This window comes from Mesoplodon densirostris, chromosome 11, assembly GCF_025265405.1.
Source record: "Mesoplodon densirostris isolate mMesDen1 chromosome 11, mMesDen1 primary haplotype, whole genome shotgun sequence".
In the NCBI taxonomy this organism is placed as follows: domain Eukaryota; kingdom Metazoa; phylum Chordata; class Mammalia; order Artiodactyla; family Ziphiidae; genus Mesoplodon; species Mesoplodon densirostris.
In genome coordinates this window covers 63,628,382-63,650,782 of record NC_082671.1, presented here as the reverse complement: position 1 = coordinate 63,650,782, position 22,401 = coordinate 63,628,382, and the positions used below count along the sequence as shown (strand labels likewise).

At 57.8% G+C, this 22,401-nt stretch overlaps 1 protein-coding gene across 1 annotated transcript in view; it reads right to left on the bottom strand.

The window, feature by feature from the left end:
- Nucleotides 1-22,401, bottom strand: part of CELSR1 (cadherin EGF LAG seven-pass G-type receptor 1) — a 146,807-nt gene that overhangs the window by 23,473 nt on the left and 100,933 nt on the right. The window contains exons 6-19 of the mRNA XM_060112662.1: nt 20,842-20,999; nt 19,592-19,755; nt 19,008-19,133; nt 16,503-16,669; nt 12,696-12,881; nt 11,210-11,323; nt 10,137-10,311; nt 9,411-9,552; nt 6,985-7,105; nt 5,081-5,264; nt 4,540-4,641; nt 3,781-3,875; nt 2,926-3,135; nt 1,515-1,698 (exon numbers count right to left, since the gene is read on the bottom strand). Of these exons, the coding sequence (XP_059968645.1) occupies nt 1,515-1,698; nt 2,926-3,135; nt 3,781-3,875; nt 4,540-4,641; nt 5,081-5,264; nt 6,985-7,105; nt 9,411-9,552; nt 10,137-10,311; nt 11,210-11,323; nt 12,696-12,881; nt 16,503-16,669; nt 19,008-19,133; nt 19,592-19,755; nt 20,842-20,999 (2,128 nt within the window). The remainder of the gene's footprint in view (nt 1-1,514; nt 1,699-2,925; nt 3,136-3,780; nt 3,876-4,539; nt 4,642-5,080; nt 5,265-6,984; nt 7,106-9,410; nt 9,553-10,136; nt 10,312-11,209; nt 11,324-12,695; nt 12,882-16,502; nt 16,670-19,007; nt 19,134-19,591; nt 19,756-20,841; nt 21,000-22,401) is intronic.

The following is a 22,401-nucleotide window of genomic DNA, read 5'->3' as shown; positions in this document are numbered from 1 at the left end:
GCCTCCGTCACACGCAGCTCCCAGCCCCTCCCACAGAGAGCCTGCCCGGACCCGTGCTGTTTTCAAACCGACCAGGACGGCTGTCCCCGATCACCTTTCAACAGAACCTACCTCCACTTCCTGCTGAGTCACATAGCCTGGTGCCTTACCGGGGGTCTCGGGGAGCTCAGGAGGCGCCCCCCCGGCTCCCCCCCACGGGCGTGTCATTTCCCTGCAGCTGTGTCCCTGCTGGCAGTCAGCCCTGCAGGCTCCAGGGTGACCCCCCAGGTCTTCCCGCTGAGCCGTTTTTCCAACACCCCCAATACAAAGGGCGCCCTCAATTCACTGCACATGCAAGGGCTGTGCTCCCACCTGAGGCGCTCAGGACCAGGGTGGTTGGGAGCCCTGGAACACGGGAGGCAGGGGCCACTGGCCCCAAGGACTGGGAGGATGGACAGGGCTGGCCTGTGGCCCGAGCACCGGGAGAACCAAGAAGGAAGCTCTCGGCCCAGTGCAGGGGCGATGGTCCCAACCACAGGGCATCAGAGAAGGACACTGGAGGGGTGTGCGGGCAGAGGCGGGCCAGAGGTTTGGCCGGGACTTGCCTGAAGTCTCTGGAAGGGGCTGGGGGGCAACGGCTACACCAGGTGCCCGTCAGGCGCCCGTGTCCTGTCCGTCCCCAAGAGTCTGCAGGCCAGCTCTGCCAGACCCTCTCTCGGGACAGAGGCCGGAATGCCGGGCGCTCACCCCTCTGTCCTGCCCCAGTGATGACGGGCTCCCAAGCCCACCTCCACCCCAGTGCAAGGCAGGTGGCATCCTGGGCTCAGGTGGGCCTGGGAGGTGCAGACCAGCCCGAACGTCTTCTAGTCAGGAAGTGAGGGCCCCTCCCTGGGAGCCTGAGAGTTCATGCCAGGGATGCCGCCGCACCTGGGTTCAAGGCTCAGGCCCTACTGGCGACAGATAATCGGCTAACTCAAGGGGCGATTCCCTGGGAAGGGGCAATCCCTGGGTCCTGCCTGAGCCCCCATGGGGGTGCTAAGTAAACAGTCACAGGAGGAGAAAACCAGCAGCCCCTGCCTGTAGGACGGGCCCCTGCTCCAGGGACTCTGCTGCTATGTCTGGGTGGGTAGGGCTGCTTCTACCACCAGGGCTTCCTCCCCAGGAAGGAAGCCGACGTTCACCTCCTGACCCCCGAGCAGCACGTCCTGGGCCCTCGGGGTGACTCGGTCCACAAGCGCTGGCTCTGCTGGTGGCTCGGCTCCCGGCCCGGGGAGGGGGTTCCCCCTCCGCCAGGTGCCAGCTGCCTGTCCCCGTCCCTCTCCCAGGGTCTGTGCCTCTGGGTGAGCCCGGAGGCTGGACCTGCCGCCAGACCCTCCAGCCCACTTCCCTGGGCAGCCCCACACCTAGTTCTGAAGGCAAGAGGACCACCAAGATCCTGCCAGCGTCAACCCTTCTCCCAGAGATGCCCGAGGGGGACTGCACCTGAGACGGGCCCCGGGGTACCACCGTCCCCCCCGCCGGGCCCACAGCCTCACTCATGTTGGGGGTGACGATGATGAAGGGCCGCAGGTAGGTCCTCCGCAGGTTTCGGGCCACGTTGCTGAAATAGGCCTCGAAGTGCCTCAGCAGCTGTGCGGTGCCCCCCTCGCTCCGCTGGATCTGCTCCCACGCGGCCCTGGTGCCCGGGGCCAGGAGGGCGCTGCCCGCCTGGACGACGTCCTGGTCAGACAGACAGACAGCGCTCAGCTCATGTGAGTGGCTGGCCAGCGGAGGCCTGGCTGACAGGCTGGGGCCCAGGCTCCAGAGAGCCTTTAGGTCACAGGACCAGGCCGGGCCAGGATCAGAAGCCGCGAGAGGCTGTGGTCTCATCTCCAAGGCAGGAGACACGTGTCGGGGGAAACCTTGCAGGGGGTTTCACCGTGGGCACCCCGAGACACAAAGGGGAGCAGGCATGCGGAGACGCCCCCCGTTACATCAGAACCCCCAGTCCCACCAGGAGAGCCTGGCCTGGGAATGGCCGACCCGTCGCTGAGCCCACAGCAAGGCAGCCAAGGACATGCTGCGGGTTCCAGTTTGGGTGATGCTCCCGCCCTGAACACCTCAGATGGACAGGGGGCAGCGTGGGGAGGACACTCGGGCTGTCACGGGGATTCAGGGGCCACAACCCAGATGGAAACCAGGACGGAAAATTTCTGTTTGCAAAGAACCGGAAGTGGGAACAAACTCCCTGGGCCCAAACTCTCAGACCTGGATTGAAATACAGGTGTGGGAACACTGCCAAGGCGCTGAGGGCTCTGCAGGGACAGGGGAGGTCCCTGGGGGCTCTGTGTGGACGGGGAGGCCTTAGAGAGGAGTGAAAAGGAAGCACCAGGCAATGCCATGCCTCACCCGCACCCCTGGCAAGAGTGGCTTATAAACTGGATGAACGAGCCTCCTCGCGGGTTATGCTAAAGAGACACGTCTCAGGGCCTGATCACTTAAAGACAAAACAGGACTGTCTCTGCAGGAGGAGGCATCAAGCCGTGTGAGAGCAGGATCTCAGAGTTTGCGGGGGGGTCCTGGCGCCCCCCCTCTTATGGGTTGTGTGTCCTTGGTTCCCTGTGCCTCAGCTTCCTTAATTGTAAAGCAGGGCGACAGCTGAGCTTCATACAGGATATGTGTGTGGGAATAAGTGGGCCGATTCCTGTAGCCCCAGGACACTGGCGTGCACACAGTGGTCAGCTGACAGCGGTACCACTGTCATCACCATCAGGTCTGTCCCTTTGCCAAGACCCTCCTAACACTTGGAAACCCTTTTGCTGGTCACTGAACTGGCCTGGGCTCACGTCTGAAAAGGGCAGTCTTGCCCTGAGGACACTGGGCCAGATGACCTTCCACGACCGAGCCAGGGCCCCCGGTCCAGCTCACCCCTGGACGTGTGGGGCTCTCTGCCTGCCGCCTTCCTACCTCGTGGAAGTCGGTGTCCCGCGTGGCCGCCAGCTCGAAGCCCTGCTGGCTGCTCTCATGCAGCAGGACGCGGCCCAGCAGCTGGTAGGCTGTCCGCACGTCATTGCCAAAGAGTGCGTCCGTGTGCCGTGTGGCGTTGCGCAGCGCCCGGGCCAGCCACAGGGACCGGTCACCGTCCATCCGCGTCTCGTTCCGGCTCAGCTTCTCGTTCTGGGTCGGGGAACAAGTGCCAGGCCCCTGACTCAGAATCCACTACTTTCCAGTGGAAATACCCTTGTCAGAAAAGAATTTTAAAAATCCCCAAGCCCTGGGCTTCCCTGGTGGCGCAGTTGTTGAGAGACCGCCTGCCAATGCAGGGGACACGGGTTCGTGCCCCAGTCCGGGAGGATCCCACATGCCGCGGAGCGGCTGGGCCCATGAGCCATGGCCGCCGAGCCTGCGCGTCCAGAGCCTGTGCTCCGCAACGGGAGAGGCCACGACAGTGAGAGGCCCGTGTACCACACACACACACAAAAAAAATCCCCAAGCCCCAAAATGAACTTGGGCTGATGGCCGTGGCACAAAAAAGGAGGGTCTGTCAGGCTAAAAAGCACTTGGAAAAAGACACCAGGTGGAAGAAGGGAGAGAGTATGACACCGTGAGTCATGGGCGGATGGCAGGGTTGGGGGCTCGGACGTGGGGACTCTGAGTCTGTAGAACCAGACGCAGGGTGGGATCTGGAAAGGGAAGAGGAGATTGCTGCCACGGTGCCCCAAACAGATGTGCTGTCCCCAGGCCCCGCCCAGCCTGGGACCAGCATGACCCGGCGGCCTGGAAGTCCACCCTCTTCCTGCACGTCCCCAGGGTGCAGACTACCATGGCTTTGAGGTCCACGAAGGAGATGGTGGTGCAGTTGAAGAGCTCTGGGGGCAGCCAGCCCTTCTCCCCGCTGCAGTGCCGGACCGCATTTCCTAGGGAACAGAGAAGGACCCGCCAAGCCTGAAGGCTGAGCTGTGAATGAAGCCCTCGGCTGGCCCAGGGCCAGCAGGTGCCTTAGCCACGGAGCCAACACTGCTCTGCCTTCAGACCTGGGAACACGCTGACAGCTGCCTGACGTTCACAACCAGGCCTTACCGCTGGCCTGAGCTGCCCAGCAACTGTGGGTGGACACCTGAGCGAGTCCGTGAAAAGAGAAATCGGCTGAGTGGTCCATCAAGCACCCACCGTGTCCACATGCGCTGCAAGCCCACCCGGATCCCACTCCGGGCTGGTGCTTTCTCTGCACTGACTCACTAGACCTCCCCCGGCCCCCTGCAGCCAGACGCAGCTACCATCCCCGTTTTATGATGAGGTGCCAATGCTGCGAGCGGTGAGGCAGCTTGTGCGAGCCTCCCGCCACTGTCCCCATCCCAGCCACTAGGCTCTTTGTATTTTCATTATGCTCTTTCCAGGTTTTATCATTTACGACTGAGGAAAAAGTCATCTTATCCCCCGATCACTTTGGCTAAAGGAACTCTTTCAACACGGAACAGCCGGTGAGTTCTGACACCTCGGCCGGCCCTCCCGCAAGCCGCACGCCTCCGTCTAACGTCCTGCCTGGAACGGATGCCACAGGCCACACCCCGCGGTACTTACCCACAGACCCTTTAGGGCACGGCACTGCGGCCGGCTGCCCGAACTTGGTCTGCGGCCACCAGATGCCAGCCTCAAATGCTCTGGGACAGCCGTTGTAGATCACTGGGGTACAGAGGGGAGAAGGCGCTCAGCCATGCACACAGACGTGCAGCATGCTCCACACGATCCTCCTGGACAGAGGCCCCGCCCCCACCAAGAACCGGACCCCTCGCATCCCCCCATCGGTGTTAGAACAGGGGGAGGGGGGACGCAGGCTCCGACCCACGCCTCCTGACGGGCCAGTGGACAGAAGGCCAAGCAGACACAGCTGGACCAGGAGGCTGTCAGGCGCCCCCACCATGCCCCAGGAGTGTGGGGTGCACACACACACATGCGCACACGTAGACGCACGCACGCGTGCACGTAAATACCACACACATGCATGCACACGCAGACACACGCGCACACAAGCAGACACACACACGCACACGCACACACACACGCAGACACACAGTGGCCTGTCCCTGCCGTACAGCCTGAGAGGGTCAAGGGCAACGCGGACCTTCGCAGCCGAGGATGGTGACCTCGGCAAAAGGGTTGTCGCAGCGGTTGCACTGGCGGCCAATGACGCCAGGCTTGCAGCTGCACTGGCCAGTGTCCATGTCGCACGCGCGGCTGTGGGAGCCGTGCGGGAAGCAGTCACATGGCAGGCAGGTGTCCTGCCCCGGGGGCCTGTAGTAATTCTCCTGCAAGAGCCAGAAGCAGAGGCTGGACGTCAGACACCACAGACAACCTACACCTGAAGGGCGTTTCCTGAGCAACATCAGGGTTCCCGCCCGGCTCCCTGGCCAGCCCGGCTGTCCTCCACCCATAGCCTCCAGGCCAGCGGCGTCTGGGGCCCCCAGAGCGGATGAGGCAGGTGTGTCCTCCAGGAAGACACGCCCTCTCTCACATCTCAGCAAACACTTACCGTGAGCCACCATATGTCCTAAAAAGGATCAGAGATTCAAATGGAGATCTATGCACAAGGGTACCAGGATGGCTGATGGAGGTGTTTTTTTTTTTTTTAATTGTGAGAAATTAGAAGCCACCCGAACATGTGTCACTGGGCAGGGCAAGCTGATGGTCAAGAGCATGGGCTTCAGTTCTGGAAAGTCCTGGATTTACGCCCAGCTTGGCCATTCACTGGCCACACTGCCCTTGCCAGGACACTTGGCTTCCCAAAGTCCAAGGGTCCCCGGCTGAAAACTGGGACAGGTTGTGACTTGGGCAGACTTGTGGCCAGTGACAGAGGCTTCTGTGTCAGGCAGGGACACGGAACTGTCCCACAGGGGGCTCCAACTGTGTGTCTTTCAGTCCCTGAGGAGGCACTGCATGTGAGCAGTCACCCTGGGAGGGCACACGGTATCACTGTCACTGTTTTACAGGCCTTTCTGCATTTTCTATAATTTTTGATGAAGAAAAAAAACCCTAGGCATGTTTCCCCCAAGTACCCTCCTCACTTTCCTCCTGCCCTGCACCCCACCAATGCCATGACCGCCACCTCACACCATGTGGTTTGCGTGGTCCCGACCTGCTAGGGCCCTTATGATTTTTCAGGCGACATCGGAGGCACAGTGGAACACACGGGACACAACGCATGTCAGACAGGGAGCCGGGGAGCATCAGAGGGCGCCATGACGGCAGGCTCCCCTCTTGGGTCAGCAAGCCTGGCCGCGGGACAGCGTGTCCCTCCGAGCTGCTACTGTGACACATAGAATTTTCCTTTGGGCTTCAAGTTACCGGCAGCTCACGGCAGTTGTCGACACAACATTCTGAAGGTACGTGGAGTTTTCTGGGAGGCCAAGAGGGCCGGGGTTCCCTGTGCTTTGGGCTGAGAACACTGCGGCCGTGCACAAGAATGACAGGCACCCGAGGCGAGGCAGTGGGCAAAGCTTTTCATATTTTAAATGTTGGTCATCATTGGGGACTTCCCTGGCGGTCCAGGGGCTAAGACTCCGCACTCCCAATGCAGGGGGCCCGGGTTTGATCCCTGCAGGGAACTAGATCCCACATGCTGCAAGTAAGAGTACGTATGCCGCAACTAAAGATCCCGCACGCGGCAACGATCCTGCGTGCCACAACTAAGACCCGGAGCAGGCAAATTAACTAATTAAATATTTTTTTAACATGTTGGTCATCATTGAGTGGTTTGATAAAAGACCAGGAAAATGGCCAACCAGGAGAACCATGTTTGGTGACGAAGATGAGTCAAACTCACAGAATTTGCTTGGTTTCCCGTGACCGTGTGTGGGGCTGAGCCAGCTTATAGGTGAGAACCTGTAAGCTGTGTTCACCCACAGCAAACCCTGTGAGTACCCAAGTGTGTGTGTGCTCGTGTCCAGGTAGACGTGTGGGCGGGTGTGTGCGTGTGCACGCCCCGCCATCTCCCTGGGTCCCTGCTGTCCGCCCGTGGCCGGGCCTCACCTTGCACTGGCACTGCCCGTTGGTCTTGTTGCAGTCGGGGTCGAAGCCTTTGCTGACAGCACAGTGGCAAGGCCCGCACACAGGGTTCCCCCACCAGCCTCTGGGGCACGGAAGGTCGATCCTGTTGGGAAATCAGACGGCAGATGGAAGGTGTACAGAACTGCCCTTCTTGGAACAAGAGGGCTGATGGAGGCCTGGGCCTCGGCTGGACTAGTTCTGGGTACCTCCCGCCCCCCTGAGTGGTCTGTTGCCCCCTTGCTGGCCCCCACCTGCAGAACTTAGCATTTTATGACCTATGCCCAGCCTTCCAGGGCCCCGCATCTGGAAGGGTTCTACCTACAATACTGTTATTTTATTTTATTTTTTTTATTAGTTTCTGCTTTATAACAAAGTGAATCAGTCATACATATACATCCGTTCCCACATCCCTTCCCTCATGCATTTCCCTCCCTCCCACCCTCCCCATCCCACCCCGTTATTTTAAAATAATTTGTTTGCTCACTTTTTTCTTCCACCTGCAAGATGCAGGTGAGTGCCCCAACCCAGCTTCCTATGAGCACTATGTCAGGAAGTTCTCTGCTCAGCACCCCTACACCATGACGCCTGGCCACGAGGGAAGGCACTCAGGGACAACTAACCCAACTGTCAGACTGGCTCTTCACCCAGCCCCACCCGGCGCAGACCGAGCCCAGCTGCCCTGGGCAACCTTCTCCCAGGTCCCAGGCATCTGCCAGCACGAGACCGGTGGGACCGGCAGCATCAATGCTTCCCAGGTCCCCTGGGTCAAATGCTGGCCACATCCCCACGGATGCTGGGAGCAGCCTTTCCTGGGATGTGGAGCCTGCTTCAGTCAGCTCAGAGCAGCCCTGGGCTGCACACGGGGGGCTCAGAACCATCAGACCTGCCCAGTCCTGCCCTCTCGAGCTGCCCGGGCAGACCCTGAGACAGGCGACCTCCACGGTGCTGAGGCCAGGCTCCTCCCTGCCCTGCCTGGTGGTGGCCACTGCCTGTTGCTGTCACCCTACGCCCACTCCCCACCTGACCGCTCACTTGAGTGTCTGCTGCTGACCTGTCTGCCTGGGGATGCCCCCCAAGTGTCCTTCAGGCTCCACGAAATGAACCGCTGCCCTGTGTTTCCTATCCTGGCTAACGGCATTCCATCCGCCCACCTGCCAGCCATCAACCTCTCCTACTCACTTGTTCACCTAACCAGCAATTATTAAGTACTGACTGTGTACACACTAGGTGCATAACAAAGACCAGGATGGGCTGGGGCTCCAGGCTGGTGTTGATGGATCTACCTCAACAGTGTGGGGATCCCAGAGGCTCGGTGTCATACCCCTTCTCGCTGCCTCCTCAGCCCTGCCTTGTGGGCATCGCCGCACGTCCCTTGGGGACGCCGCACGGCCTCCCAGCTGGTCCCTTTGCCTCTGGCTTCCGTCTGCTTCCACCACACTCCACCTGTGAGCTGGGGGCGCTCTGACACCTAGACCTGATCCTGCCCCTTTTCTGCAGGGCCCCTGCGGCCTCTACAAAGCCAAGCTCTGTTCCTGGTTTGCAGGCAGGCCCTCTACCCAGGCCTGTGCGTCTCCCCAGCGCAGAACATGCTGGGATGGCACGCGCCAGCTCTGCCCGGGACCCGCCCGCTGAGCTCCTTAGACCGGTCTCATCCCATCACTGCCCTCCGGCCCTGCCCCCTCGGTGTCCCCCCTGGAACGCCCCCTCCTTCAGCCTCGCTGATCCCAACCCGCCATCATCCAATGGGCTGTGCGGTGCTGAGGGCGGTGGCTGCATCCGGATCATGGGGGGTGGGTTACAGCACACACTCTGGTCCCCAGTGGACAAAGAGCAGAGCGAGGTGTCCCGGCCAGGCGGAGCAGGCTGGCACCACGCGGCTCCTGCACCAGGATGGCCCGGCACTGGCCAAGGACTATCAACCTTGACTGCATCACCTCCCAAAGGGGCTGGAGTCTTGGTGTGTGAAGTACCTCATGGCCCCATCTGGGAGAAAGCGCTCATCCTGTGGTGACTACACACCTGGACTGCGGGGCCCTGGAGAGCAAGATGCCCCCAATGAATTACACCAGGACCACGTGCACGGCAGAGATGACTGCCACTCCCGGCTTGAAAGATAAAGTGTTTTCTGTAATTACACTCATCTTCCCGTATCTCAGCGACTGCCTGCTCTGTGCACAGCTGGGCTCTTGATAAATGAGGTGTGCTGTGCGTTTCTGGGGTGGAAACGTGCTCAGCGGGTTTACTGCGAGATGCCCAACTGGATTCTCATTTATTTCATGCCAAATTGAAAAAAATATGTCCTTGTTATCCTGAACCGTATGTATTTGGGGGTTAAATAGCAAAGAGGAGAGAACAGGTCAGGAGGAGAAGTGGCCACGTGGACCCTGAAAGCGAGGGCGTACTCTCACCTGTTCTCGCAGTACTGCCCGTAGTGGCCGGACCCACACTCACACACGTAGCCCCGCGGGGAGTCGGGGCTGTGCACGCAGGCTGCCACGTGCTTGCAGGGGTTCACATGACACGCGTCCACACACTTCCTTCCAAAGTACCCTGCGGGGACAGGCCAGAGTTAGCCCACCCCAGGATCTGGCTTTGCGAGTCTGCTTTCCGGAGCGACACCCTCTGTGTTAGGATGTGCTAGCAATCTACGGCTTCCCCAAGCCTCGACTTTCCATGCTACTCTGCAGAGGAAAGTGGCAAAGCCTCTCAGAGTCACGGGAAGCACGGACACTCGGGGGGTCAGACCTGGAAACGCAGAGGTGAGGGCCTGCCTCCCAGGCCCCCCGGGAGGGCTCACAGTGGGTGGGTACCAGCTGAGGACAGCCACATCACCTCAAAATTCAGAGGCAACCACTGAACATATTATTTTTCAAATGTGCGCCTTTCACAGACTCTCCCTCATCTCAGTATGTGCCCTGAGGATCCAACCGGGAGTGTCCCCTGTCCCCCATGTGAAGACGACACAGGACACAGGGCCACTCCTTAGTTACAAAACAAAGCTCAGGGCGCCCCAGACCCCCAGAGAGGTGATGGGGGAGCCGCCGCCCAACTCGGCTTTCCACAGTGTGTTTTAAACACCAAAGGCGTCGCCCTCCACCGACGGGCACCAGGAATGGGGGGCTGTGGGCGCCCACCTCTGTCGCAGATGCAGGAGTAGCCGTCCCAGGTGTCGTGGCAGTGGCTATGCTGAGGGCAGGGGCTGGAGGAGCAGGGGTCCTCCACGTCACAGCCATCCTTCACCCTGACCTTGAGGGCGTCCTTCATGTTCAGTGTAGCGATATTGGTAGCCGTCTCCCCCATTCTCACACCCTGTGTTAAAAAAGGGCAGCCAGAGTTGGTGCTGGGACCTTGGGGCTGGAGGAACCCCAGAAGGTAACCAGGGGTTAAGAGAACCCCAAATTCTCTTGGGTCCCTTGTTTTAAAAGCTATGCCTCATTTATCGAAAGGGCTGGGAGCGGTGGGGGGATGGCAGGGATGAGGGGCGCTTCTGCTCGCCCCCGGTGCGGATCCCAGGCAGGGGGACAGGCCACCCGGAATGAAGACGGAATGATTCCATATTCTGATAATTCCATGGTGAGGGTCACGGAGAAAAAATAATGAGGATGATGGGCGAGCACGGCCGCTGATGAAAGTGAGCAGGGCAGCTCCTGGGAGGAGGCGGGGGATGTGCCGAGGGCGTCCTGGGTGGAGGGCCGCCTGTGCGAGGCACCTCAGGGCCAGATCACCCGGGGGCGGGGCGGGGGCGCAGGGAAAGGAACTAAGGATTTATTTCCCTGCAGTGGGGCTGGGGTTTGGGGGCGCAGGCAGAAGCAGGGAGACATGAACTCAACTACTTTAAAACAGCTTCACTCCGGCTGCTGCTAGAACACCTGGTCTAGGGGACGAGCATGGGACCCGCCCAGGTGAGCACGGGGCGGTGGGGGGGGGGACAGGATGGGGCTGGTGCAGGCAGCGAGGGGCAGGTTCTGGAAGTGACATGAAGACAGAGCTGCTGGGGGCCGACCGTGGCGTGGCTGTGAGGGGAACTCGAGGGGAAGCGTGGGAGAGGAGGGCTCTAATGGGGAAACAGGGTTTGTTAAAGCTGGGTTGGCGATTAGAGAAGTTATTCGTTTACTGAAAACTAACAGGATGATGAAGGACACCAACTGTGGTGCTGGCCGTCCCTGAGCAGGACGCGGTGGGCCAGGGTTGGGCTCGGGGAGGGTACCTGCATGCAGCCCCGGAAACCGCGGCGCACGGAGACCTTGTCTTCAGACACGCCACCCACGATGAGGCTTCTCATCCTCAACCCAGGAAGCTGGTTCCCGATCTGCACCGTGTCCTGTGCAAAGAGAGGGGCTGCATCCACCATCTGGAAATATCTGGCTGGAAAGAATGTGCTCAAAGGCTAAAATGCAGTCGCACCGGCAAGCCCCTCACAGCCTGAGGACATCTGTGCCTCCAAACCGAGGGCCCGGCTCAGCCTTCTCCGTGGAGAACACGGCTGTTTGTGTGTGACGGGCAGGGTGCAGGAAGCAGTCAGAGGACATGTGTCCATGTCCCAGCCCAGCCAAGATGGGCATCTGGAGGGATGAGAGCAACCCTTCCATCTCTGTCGTGGGCACCGCTAACAAGCCACTGCGTGAAAAAGCTTGACAAACTAGAAAGTGCCAGCGAGTGGAAAACACGTCCACAGGGGCAGGAATCTAGAAGAGTCTCAGCTGGATCCTTAGGCTCAGGAAGGTGCACATGTAGGACACGGCAGTTTACTCTCAGAACCAGGTGTAAGGTGAGCCTGGACTCCAAAAGCACTCGGGAATCACAAGTAGCCCCCGAAGCACGTGGAGGTCCTGTAAAGATGCCTCCTGTTACCTGGCTGCAAACCCTGGAAATCCAGCGGGGTTCAGCAAGCGTTCTCTGAGTCGTCCTGCCTGGAATGCTACCTGCCCATCTGGGATGCGCAAACCTCTCTGGTGTCCCACAGCCCCCTCTGGAACCTGGATCTCATTGCTCCCCCACCCATATCCATCTCTGTACCCCGAGGCACAGCACTGAGCGTGCAGCTGTGGCACAAGCCACCTTTGCTAAAAGAAACCTCTGCTGAAGGCCCCGAGGGCATCAAGGTGGAACGCACAGATGGACCAAGTCCAGCGCCAGACGCCAGGAGCTGACCATCTGGAAAGGGGATGAGGTGCAGATTCCAGTGTCCTCAGCATAGGAGGAACCTGAGACCCGAATTCAGGGAAGCCCAGAAAGCGCTTCTGCAAATCCACAAGGGCTCTGGCAGGGCCTGACACCTGGAGGGGTTGCTCTGTTTTCCCACAGGCCCACTGAAGGGGTCTGGGCTTCCCTGGTGGTGCAGTGGTTGAGAGTCCACCTGCTGATGCAGGGGACACGGGTTCGTGACCCGGTCTGGGAAGATCCCACATGCGGCGGAGCAAATAAGCCCGCGAGCCACAACTACTGAAGCCCGCCTGCCTAGAGCCCGTGAGCCACAACTAGAGAAAGCCTGCATGCAGCAATGAAGACCCAACACAGCCAAAAATAAATAAATAAATAAAAATTAAAAACAACAACAACAACAACAAAAACCCATGTAGCACTGTCATGTACATAATGTGATACATTATGTACTGTGGTACAGCTACACTGGGATGTGCTAGCGGTTTCCCAGTGAAGGACTCTGTTCCAAGGGGGTGCAGGTGCCCACTCACCTGGTCCACACCGTAGTCCAAGGTCATGACCGCCAGGTACTTGATGTCTTTGCCCTCCTTGGCACTCTTCAGCTCTATCAACAGGTGGTGCCACTCCCCGTCAGCCACGCGTGACCTGGACAGTCTCATGGACACCACATCCGAGGGGCCGTGGGACACCTCAAACTGGACGTAGTTGTTCAGGATCTGTAGGATGGGGAGAGCTACACTAGTCATTGAGGAGATGATGACAAAATACAAAATACATTGCAATCACTTAAGTAACAAAGCCACGCAAACAGACTTATCACAGGGCACTGGATCAAAGATGGACTTAAGGGCTTCCCTGGTGGCGCAGTGGTTGAGATTCCGCCTGCTGATGCAGGGGACGTGGGTTCGTGCCCCGGTCCGGGAAGATCCCACATGCTGCAGAGCGGCTGGGCCCATGAGCCATGGCCACTGAGCCTGCGCTCCGCAACGGGAGAGGCCACAACAGTGAGAGGCCCGCATACCGCAAAAAAAAAGAAAAAAAAAAAAAAAAAAGATGGACTTAAAAATTAGGCAAAGTTTAATTTGCCATTGCCTGTAACACTCTTCAGAATTACATGCCTTCTTCTATGGTAAGAAGTGTCGAACGTTGACAGAGGTCAAATAAGATAAAGCCCTTTGGACTTAAGTAAGGGGAACAACCACAGATTCAGGTGACTACTGGGCTCTTATTTTTGGATGTAAATGTTTTATCTTATGAGACAAGATTCAGGCCACCATGTTCAAATATATGAATGAAAAAAAAAAACAGAAATCAGCCTTATAACTGGCCTAAGATGTTCACATTTTAAGAAAATGTAGCCGGGGCAATGCTGAGATCATGTTTCCCTTTCCCCAGTGAAGGAGTGGGTAGTTTGGACCAACCCTCCTCCCGAGAACACCTAGGAAAATGAGACGAAATGTTAAAGCACACCTGTCTGAGGCATCAGAGTGACCCAAGTCCCTGCAAGTTACAGAAGCACGACCAGGGAGAAAATGGGAATCTGCAGAAATAAGCTTAGTGCTTTGCCACGTGGTTGTCAGCGGGTTCTGGAAGGCACAGCTGAGGCTGATAGCTGTGCAAAGCTTTCTTGGTTCATGAGGCTGGGAGGAGAGAAACTGGAATTCAGAGCCTGCCCAGGGTGAGGGCTGACAACCAGAAGCAAACATGGGGGATGTGACACCACCATCTTAGTTTCAAATTCTCTCTAGTTTTTCAACATGATGCCCAGCACTCAATCAAAAATAACCAAGTACATGAGGAGACAGGACAGTGTGCTTGAAATAGACCCATGGGAATCCAGACGAGCGAATCATCAGACACAGACTTGAAAACAGTAATGGGAACCACAGAGCTTTCAAGGAAACAGATTCAGGTACCAGTAGACTCTTATTTCTGGCTGTAATTTTTCCATTTCATGAAATTAGACTCAAAACTACCAAGTTTAAATGCATGTAAGATTATAAATCAACTATACTTCAATTAAAAAATACATGTGAGAAATATAAAAAAAACAGTGTTGTAACTAATCTAAGATACTCATGTTTAAAGATAACTTTAATTTAAAGAGCAGATAAAAAAAAAACTATTAGTGCACTGGTTAAAAGAGACACGCCTGAAATATAAGGAAACAGAAATGTTGAAAGGAGAAAGACAGGAAAAGATACATCACGTAAACACCAACAAAAAGAAAGCTGGTGTAGCTACATTAATATGAGACAAAGTAGACTTTAAGGCAAAAATAATTATGAGAGATAAAGAGAATTTTCATCATGATAACAGCCAATATTCCAGAAAGACAAAACAATTCTAAATTTGTATGTACCTAATAATGTAGCCTCCAAATCTACAAAGCAAAAACTGACAGATCTAAAAGGAGTAAGAGATAAGCCACAATCAAGGTTGGAGATTTTTAACTCACCTCTCTCAGTAACTGAGCAAAGAGACCCAAAAAATCAATAAAAATATAGAAAATTGGAATGCTACATGAACAAACGTCACCTACTTGACATATAGAGAATGCCACAGAATACAACTGCAGTGCACACATTCTTTTCAAGTATAGGTAGAATACTCACAAAAATGACTAAATGCTAGGCTCTAAAGCAAGTCTCAACACATCTCAAAGGTCTGAAATCATACCACGTATGTTCTCTGACCTGCAATTATGCTAGAAACATCAAATGATTTACTAGAAAATGCCACCTGTTTGCTGAGAGGTATACTTGTGAATACCCGATGGGTCAAAGAAGAAATCATGATGGAAAATAGAAAATGTATTTAGCTGATTATAAAGACAATGCAACTAATAATGTACTCTGATTTTTCGCCTCAATTGAGAGTCAACTGAAGAGGATAATTTATCACCTTTTTACATTTTGTTGCCTTTCATTCCACAGAAGTCTGAGTCAACTCATTAATTTCCCTGGCCATTCTCTTTCGCTGTCCTTGCTAACAAAACCCCAAAGCCAGCCCATCAACAATGAAATGACGGATGTCTACAAACAAAAGCAATGCCTGCAGAATGATCCCAGGACAGTGGCAGCTAACTACTTACCACCTTAGATCTGTCACCGGATTTAGGAGAGGTGTTTAACAGCAGCCAGGTTATCCCACTTGACAATGAAGGTGGATTTAGGGCGCCTAAGAGCAATTACCCAAACTGTTTGGGCTGTAGGATGACTATGTACCTTGTCTGGCCTGCTGTGGAGGCCGGAACACCTAGACTGCTGCACCCAGAGCTCATGGGGCCTGCAGGAGCCCTGCATTCCAAAAACGCCATGTGAAAATAACCCGGAATACGCCTGTAATCCCCAGCGGACCAGCCTTTGGAAACTGCCCTGAGGCGGCGTGCTGGGTGGCCACTGGGGTCTGGTGGATCCCCCCGAGGTCACCACTCTTGCCACCCAGCCTTCCACAGGGAGGGGCTGGCCACAGTTCCTGGCAAAAGCCCTTCATTTTTGGATTAGCTGCCCGTAACGTAATTCCTCAAACAATATGGGAGTTTGTGGCTTTGGGTATTGTTCCACTGAAAGTGTACATTTTTCCGACACAGACCCCACTGCCAATGACAACCTGCAAGCCCCCATTCATCACCTGAATCAGCCAGTTTAATTTGTTCCAACAGGGAAACCACCACAGAAGAAAGTACCATCCCTGGGCAGAACAGTGCCTGCCAAGTTCTGGCCCAGAGCTGGCTTCTGGGACCGCCTGATAAACTGATAAAATTACTGGTTAATAAGGGATAAACAATGACGGCTGTAATTATCCCAGAGGCACAAACTGCACCTTCAGTGCAACCCAAACGGACCTGCGCTGGAGACACTCCTGAGCAGTGATGTGGGGGAGGGAACAGGTGAGGGGGCAGGTGAGGGGTGAGGGGACAGGTGAGGGGTGAGGGACAGGTGAGGGGTGAGGGGGCAGATGAGGGGTGAGGGGACAGGTGAGGGGTGAGGGACAGGTGAGGGGTGAGGGGGCAGGTGAGGGGTGAGGGGCAGGTTCGAGAAGAGATGGGGGTCCCGCCTGGGCTCTGAGCTCCCAGCCCCCACCAGGCAGGGTTAGTCAGGCCTCCATGGGGCCCCGTCCTCATCTCTCTGTTGCCAGGCATTGAGGTGGTCACCTCCTCCTCCTTCACACGGGGGACCAGCAGCGGGTGTGGGGAGACAGAAGACACTAGGTTCCCCGCGCATATGCATCGGGAGGGCTAGGCTTCAGGGCGGCGCTACGTGAGCCTCTGGCTGCATCACTCAGGTGCACACCTGCCCTGCGGGTGCCGGGAGTGGGACGTGGACCTTACTCACCTGGAGATGGAGCCTGGAAGACACGCCCGCCGTGGCCTCCATCAGCACGCCATCCGCCTTCCTGGTCCGGAACATGAGCCCCAGGTACCAGGGCACGGAGATGGTGATGTCCAGGTCGCTCCAGGATACAATGCTCTCCCCGCTGAAGCGCTGGGGGTGGGGCATGACTGTGGACACAGACACGGGGACCTCCCCAAATCAGACGGGCCTCTGAGAATCTTTTTTAGCTGTAGGGGACGGGACAGGCCCCCAAGGAGGGGGAGGGAAGAAACCCTGGGCCTTTCTCATTTTAACGCAAAGGCCGGTCTCAGACTTCCGTTTGTACAGCGCTAGCCCTCTGAGTCCAGGAGCCGTAGGCTCTGCAAAAGCCCACCCCCCACTAGGGACGCTGGCCACCTTCCTGAGCAGTCAGGCTGAGGCCTGGGGGTTCTCAACCTCGGCCAGTGTACATTAAGGGGCTCTCAGGCAGAGTGGGACAGCCCAGGAACCCTGGGCCCAGTGGAGGGGCCCTGTGTGCCTGGCCTATCTGTGCCACCCCACACTGGCCAGGTTGGGAGCCCAGGGGCATGAGCAGGGGCCGTACGGTGGGTGGTCTCCTAGTGGGACCGCGTGAGCCTGCAGTGAACCCTGCGCACAGACCTCAACCCTGCAGGCTGACCCGCCCTCAGCCGGTGTCTGGGGTGGATTTCCAAGCCTGAGGTACACAGGCCACTGTGCCTCCGCTCCTGGTGACGGGCACAGGGTGGAAGGCTGCGGGCCAGCCGAAGGCTCCCAGATGGTTTGGGGGGGACCAGGGAGGTGGCAACGGGGGGGACCAGCAGCCTCATCCAATCTGTCACACTTGGAAAACTGTGGACGCCAGACAGACCAGTAGGCAGGATGATTCTGAGTCAAACCAGCTTCATCACTTTGCCTCCAGAGTCCCATGTATCACAGGCATCGGGGATGGATAGACATCTGGCCCAGCCCAGAATCTCACCCCAATTCCTCCACGAGGGACGGCATAGTCATCACCATGGGTGTTAAACAGCACAGGGCATGCCAGGTGGGGACCACCTTTGGGAGCGACTCAGCCCCGGGAGCACCGGCATCTGTTTCCTGCTCTTACGAACCCAAACCCCGGCAGCTGTTTTCTCTGGCACAGCCATAGCCGGATTCTCGGCCTCCATAACAGGAACTCCATGGGCGTGGATGGCCCCGCCGGCGCTGTGTCCACCCGGGCCTCTGCCCCTCCCTGTGGCCTGAGCTTCCTGCACATGGTGATCAGCCGGGGCTGGGCCTAACCTGTCCACAGGGCCTGCACAAGCCCAGCCCACCTGCTGCCCGGAAAACAGACCTTTGGGGCCTTGAAAGGTGCCCAGTGCTTTGTGTCACAAAGAGTCGGGCCCTGGGACTTCCCTGGTGGTCCAGTGGCTAAGACTCTGCACTCCCAATGCGGGGGGCCCAGGTTCGATCCCTGGTCGGGAAACTAGATCCCACATGCCGCAACTAAAGATTCCGCATGCTGCAACTAAAAGATCCAGCACACGGCAACGAAGATCCTGTGTGTTCTCAACAGGACCTGACGCAGCCAAATAAATAAATACATATTTAAAAAAACAAAAACAAAAACAAAAAAGCGGGCCCTGGCTGGTAATTGTGTCCCGAGCAAGGACTGGGGATGTAATACAATTCCACGTCAAGTGTCTCAGCTCCATCACTAACAGCCCTGGGCAGGTGGACCGCCCAGCACAGGTAAGCTGCCCGTTGGCTCCACCCCTTTCACCTGCACTGACGGAACAAAATTTGTTCTGCTCCAGAACACTCCGTCACAGGTTCCACCTATTTCTGCTTCAGTGACTCCTTAGAGAATCTCAGGAAAGCTCTGGTCCCCACCCCGGGAAAAAGTCACACTCGGACCCCGCAGCCCATCCTGTGGGGCACACCATGGGCCAAGGGGAGGAGCGTCTGACTTCCAAGCAGAGGCCGTGGGTTGCAGGCCAGTGAGTGGCTCCAGGCAGGACTTCTTCTGGCCGTTGACTCACTAATGAGCTCCGGGCATCTCCAAGGTGGATCCGGGGAGCTCACCCCAGCTTATCTGGCCTCAATCTCTCCCTTTTGGTTGACCTTAAAGTGCATCAGTGATTTTTAAAGGATGACAGTTATTTAACACTATACTGCTTCAAAATGAATGAATGAATTGTTTAAAACCTGCCAGTATCTACAGCTTCAGGGGTGGGGTCAGGGGAGAGGCCCAGGCTTTGTTGCTCACCACGCAGTCCAGCGGGGAAACAGGCAGCTGGAGCAGCCCCTGGGATGCCGAGAAGGGGCATGGGGGCGCTGGCCCTGCTCAGACGAGGGGCTGTGCCCTGAAGACCCGTCTAGGACCCCCGGCCTCTGCTCTAACATCACCCACCATGGTGCCCCCACCAGCCCGCTCCCCACCAGGACCCAGGCCTGGGGACACACGTGCCACCAGAGGTCGGCGGCCCCGGGCACCCAGCGCCCACTGCCCCAGGCCCTCACCTTGCTCGCAGTTCTTCCCGCCGAAGCGGAGCGGGCACTCACACAGGTACGTGTTCCAGCCGCTGACGCAGGTGCCCCCGTTCTGACACCAGGTCCCATCGCAGAAGTTCCTCTGGGCAGCGCAGCCTGGAAACAGAGGGCACGGCGTGGTCTCAGAGCGGGAAACAGAAGCAGAGCGTGACGCAGGGGGACTGTCCCCGTTTCCTAGCGCTGACCCACATGCCGGGGAAACACCCCCTGTGGACACAGCCAGAGGCAAGGCGGGCAGGCCTGGGACTCTCTGGGGCTGTCAGAACCTAAGACCCGACATGGCATGGAATGCAGTGCCCATGTCCGGAGACCCTGGGCCTCTAGGCCATCCCACCTTCTGGCTCGTGGGGTCGTCTGGTGACTGGCTCAAGACCCTGGGGTTGCGTGTGTCCGGGTCAGTGGCAGGCCCGCCCACAGCTTCACCACCGCTCCAACGCTGCAGGACCCCAGACCCGAGAGCAGCTGGGCGCACATGGCTCCGTCCCCCAGGATATGGAGGGGTCCCTCCCGCGTGGCCGCCACAGCCCCACAATTCCCCGACCATCCTGCCGTACCTGCCCTGGTGCCATTGTTGGCGATGAAGCCAGCCATGTCCACGTTCCTGCCATCGATGGACAGGTTCCGCATGCAGCCCACAAACTGCCGGTTCTGCACCGGGAAGTCTTCGGGCAGGTTGGGGACGCCCCCCAGGAGCAGGGGCCCTGTCAGATCCAGGGACCTGTGGAGGCGACACCAACCTCTGGATGGCCGGGCGGCAAGAGCAGCCCCGACGCTGCTATAACGGCCCAGGGGCCTCTGCCGCAGGGCACCTCGGCATCCTGACCATCAGTAATCCAACGAGTGCAGAGGCCAGGGAAGCAGGCGGCCAACAGGCCCAAACACACGTGTCAGATCCTACTTCCGGTGCCACCACCGGCTCGCAGTCTCTCTGTCCCTTGTGTCAGATCCTGACCAACTGGAGGTTTTGGGTGACCGCCCAAGTCCTGACTGCTGGCCGGGCCAGTCCACACCAAAACAGGATGCCACCTTCCTCTGGCCTCTAATGGCCTTGAGGGGCGGTCACAGCAAACTAGAACCCTGGTTCTACAGGAGCATTGGCATGGCCTTGGGGAAGGAGCTGAACCGCTCAGGGCACAGCTGTCCCATCAGTAAGATGGGCGCAGCCCACCTGCATCACAGCTGCAGGGAATCCGATGACAAAGGTGTACTTCACACCAGAGGCTCAGGATAGACCAGGTTCTTCTAACTGGTAGGCCAGGTTCTTTGAACTGCAGACCAGGTTCTTCTAAGCTTATTAAACATCCCACCAAAACACAATTAGGGATGAGTCCAGCATGAACCTTTGCTCTGAGATTTGAAGCTGGCATTATAAACTTCCATGTCAGCATTTCTCTGACCTGAGTTAGGATGGGCCCTGGGGACCTCCAGATCCACACGGTGACATGGCCACTCTGATCTAATGGAGGGGATTACTGACTGAACACTGAATCACAGGGACCAGCACTTACTGGAAACAAAGTCAGGGATCCTGTGGAGACAGGGCTGGGGATGGCTTCTGGGGTCAGCAAGCCAGCCGTCACAACCCTGGGGATGGCCTGGCCACTACTTTGGCAGATGATTCGAAGGGGACTTATTCTAGAAGGTTCTAACGTGGGAAGGGGAGGGAATGTGATTCCAGCCCAGACTGGGGCTGCCAGAGCACTGGGTCCAGAGTGCCCTGTGTAGGGGTCCTGACCTGGGTGACTCCTTCTGGAGCAGTGGCCATGGGGGGTGGACACCAGGGCCCGTCTCCTGGGACACTCACTTTTTAGAGCCACTCTGAGTGCCCTGAGCGGCACAGCTGTAGTTCCCAACGAAGCTGCCAAAGCGCACGGCCACGGCCGTGTCACAGTCATCCACGGTCACCACGGCCACCTTCTCTCCAGACGGCCCGTGGGGCAGGCCCAGGCGGCCAATGTTGGGCTGTGGGAAGAGAAAGCACGGAGGCGTCAGCGTGTTCTCCCGCCAGCGTCCCCGACTGATTCCCCAGCCCCTGCACACGCCCCCCGACCCGTGGAGGGTGAGAGGCCCCCTGGCCTCGCATTGAATTAGTCCCCAAACCAGCTGTACTGGATTAACAGTGAGTCCCCCAAATTTATGTCCTTCCCAGAACCTCAGAATGTGACCTTATTTGGAAATAGGCGTCTTGCAGATGCAATTGGTTAGTATGAGGCCATAGCGCAGTAGGAGGGACCCTAATCCAACGTGACTGGTGTCCTTATAAGAAAGACACAGAGACAGAGACACAGGGAGACATCATGGGACAACTGAGGCAGGGACTGGAGTGAAGCTGCCACAGCCAAGGATGCCAGCACCCCCAGAATCTGCACGAGACGAGAAGGATCCTTCCCTAGAGCCCTCGGGGAGTGCAGCCGTGCAGACACCTTCATTTCAGAACTGGGAGAGAATACATTTCTGCTGTTTTAAGCCCCCTAGTTTGTGGATTTTGCTACAGCGGCCGACACCAAAGCCCCAGGACCCCTCTTTCTGTTTTGTTTTGTTTTGCAATACGCGGGCCTCTCACCGTTGTGGCCCCTCCCGCTGCGGAGCACAGGCTCCGGACGTGCAGGCTCAGCGGCCACGGCTCACAGGCCCAGCCGCTCCGCGGCATGTGGGATCTTCCCGGACCGGGGCACGAACCCGCGTCCCCTTCATCGGCAGGCGGACTCCCAACCACTGCGCCACCAGGGAAGCCCCAGGACCCCTCTTTCTGAATACCTGATTCTGCCTGTGAGTCCAAGCACTGGCCGGACCATGTCCACACACCTCCTCACCAGGCTCCTGCCCGCTCCGTGCTCCTGGGATGCAGACTGCCCGGCCTGCAGACGGCCCCCTGCCTCTCCCACCCAGCGTGGTGCCCCCGAACTGGGCCGGGAAGCTGGCGACCCCCGGTACTCACAGTCACTCCCTCCTGCGCTCACACCCTTCCTCACCCTGGGATGACCCTCCAGTCCCTTTTGCTGGCCCGAGGTCGACCACCCTTTCTGCCCCCAGACCAAGCCCCCCTTCGCTCCCCAGCTTCCCCGCTACGCCCACCAGATGTCCCTGCGGTTCTCATGCACTCAGACTCCCTGCCCAGGGCTGGTTACGAGAATCCCTCTGGGATCCGTGACCCAGGGTGCAGCCTGCCCACTTCTGGAAGAAGCAGGTTCCCCTCTTAAGGAGGCTGTGGTTCGCATCCAGGGATCGACCCCCTCTCCCCAGGCAGCCCGCCCGTCGCGGGCATCCCTCACCAGTCTCCTGGCCACTCTTTGAGGACACCGAGCACATGTGCCCAGACAGCCCTCAGACCCCTTCTAGCAGGGGATGTGGAGCCTGTTCACAC